Below are 1,616 nucleotides of genomic sequence, written 5' to 3'. Positions count from 1 at the left end.
CGCTGTCCCTCCATATTCTTTACAGGAAATATATGAGATTTATGAAATGAAGTTTTCCGGTTTTCCTTCACCGTTGTTAAGGAATTTTATTGCTTCGGAAGTTGCGAAAAAGTTTTTCCCTCGTAACCAGCCTTGCGTTTCGAAAGTCTTTGAGACTAACCATACGAGCCATTCAGCTAAGAAAAATACGAATTTTCAATACAATTTTATAGTAAGCTCATCCAAGCATCGCCCCCTTCCGTTAGCGAAGTCCAGATTGCTTTAGTCGTTTGTTTATTCCTTAATAAATCCAGAATTGTTAGTAGTCCATTGTCAAGAATTATCCGTAAAACTAAATGGGCAATACCTGCATGAGCGAATAGCTGCATCTGGTACGCCGAGCATTCGTGCAAATGAATATTTTTATGGGCTTTCAAGCAAGCGAGTGAGCAATATACAACACGGACACGGCAATGCTGACAAGGTATTGGTATAAAACTAGTTTTTGCGCAGTGATTATTAAGTTGAATGGCAGAACCTATGGGAGCAAGAGCTGTTGCTCGCTCCGAAAAAATAAGTTCATTTTGTTTAATAAGTCGTTTAGCTCCCATATACCGTCCAATTTCACTAAATGTATTAACACTGCAAGTATTACGTTAATGTATTTCATGTGTGCATTCATATAAAGAAACATGCTTACACTTACATTTCCTGAGAATCTCGATTCTTCAATATCAATTCAACATTTTCGTTCGTCTTTTCAGTTTGATTTTGTAATTTCCATAAATTAGCTCTTAGTTCTTGCTCTTGCCGTCGAAAATTTTCATTTAAATGCATACTTTCCAAACTGTTAAGATGTTTTGTTAATAGCTCCGCGTTATTCAGTTGAAGAGCACAGTATGCTTGACGACAAATAATTTTAGGATACAGCTTTTTCGGATAGCCAATTTCTAAAGCGCACTCACAATCGTCATACGCCTGCTGATAGTAACCAAAACATTGAAGTGCCAAAGCTCGATTTGCATATCCCAGTGATAATTCCATGTTATCCACGCCAATTGCTGTGAAAATTGCATCCGTATAAAGACGACATGCCTCTAACACTTTATTCGGTTTTTCTTTCTCTGCCATACAATCATTACCTTCTTTTCTGAGATTTGCTGCTTATATATCCTGTAATATTTTTTTTTTTTGTCATTAAATCATTTCGTCTTTAATATTTATATTTGAATCGCGCTCAGACCTTGGTTTATAAGGAAATTCTGGGTAGGAATTGAGCAATATTCATATTTCAGCAATGGTTTTTGCAATAAGTCGTCCGGGCAGTTTCTCATTAAATATAACCAGCACTTCTCAACCCTTCAAAAAAAAAAAAAAAAACAATAATCGTATCTCAAGAATAAATCTGCTTGAACTTACTCATCCTTTTTTTTCATTCTTATTTCTTGTATTTCGCGATCGTAATATTCTGGATACTCTTCTAATTCATCTAATTTTTTCAACATTTCTTCATCCACTTCATAAACTTCACTTTGAACATTATGACCACGTCCGCATTGCTTATAATCAGTGGATATCTTTCAAATAAAATAAATATATTATATTGCAAGCACTTCAAGCACTAGTACGAATATATG

General features: G+C 35.0%; 1 protein-coding gene across 1 annotated transcript; it reads right to left on the bottom strand.

Moving 5' to 3' along the window:
• Positions 1 to 206: 206 nt before the first annotated feature.
• LOC119643286 (SET and MYND domain-containing protein 4-like) lies at positions 207 to 1,312 on the bottom strand. Its single transcript, XM_038042631.1, has 3 exons — positions 1,223 to 1,312; positions 686 to 1,152; positions 207 to 621 (listed from the first exon to the last, which is right to left on the bottom strand). The coding sequence occupies exons 2-3, from the start codon at positions 1,108 to 1,110 to the stop codon at positions 207 to 209; spliced, it is 840 nt and encodes a 279-aa protein (XP_037898559.1). The 5' UTR covers positions 1,111 to 1,152; positions 1,223 to 1,312.
• Between the last annotated feature and the right edge of the window lie 304 nt (positions 1,313 to 1,616).

This window comes from Glossina fuscipes, unplaced genomic scaffold (genome assembly GCF_014805625.2).
Source record: "Glossina fuscipes isolate IAEA_lab_2018 unplaced genomic scaffold, Yale_Gfus_2 59996, whole genome shotgun sequence".
Classification (NCBI taxonomy): Eukaryota; Metazoa; Arthropoda; class Insecta; order Diptera; family Glossinidae; genus Glossina; species Glossina fuscipes.
The sequence above is the reverse complement of the archived record's forward strand: the minus strand, read 5'-3'. Positions and strand labels throughout refer to the sequence as shown.

Coding starts and splice junctions, on each gene's coding strand:
- LOC119643286 (XM_038042631.1), bottom strand. CDS start 1,110: ATGGCAGAGAAAGAAAAACCGAATAAAGTGTTAGAGGCATGTCGTCTT. Junction 622..685: donor AATCGAGATTCTCAGGAAAT/GTAAGTGTAAGC, acceptor TAATACTTGCAG/TGTTAATACATTTAGTGAAA.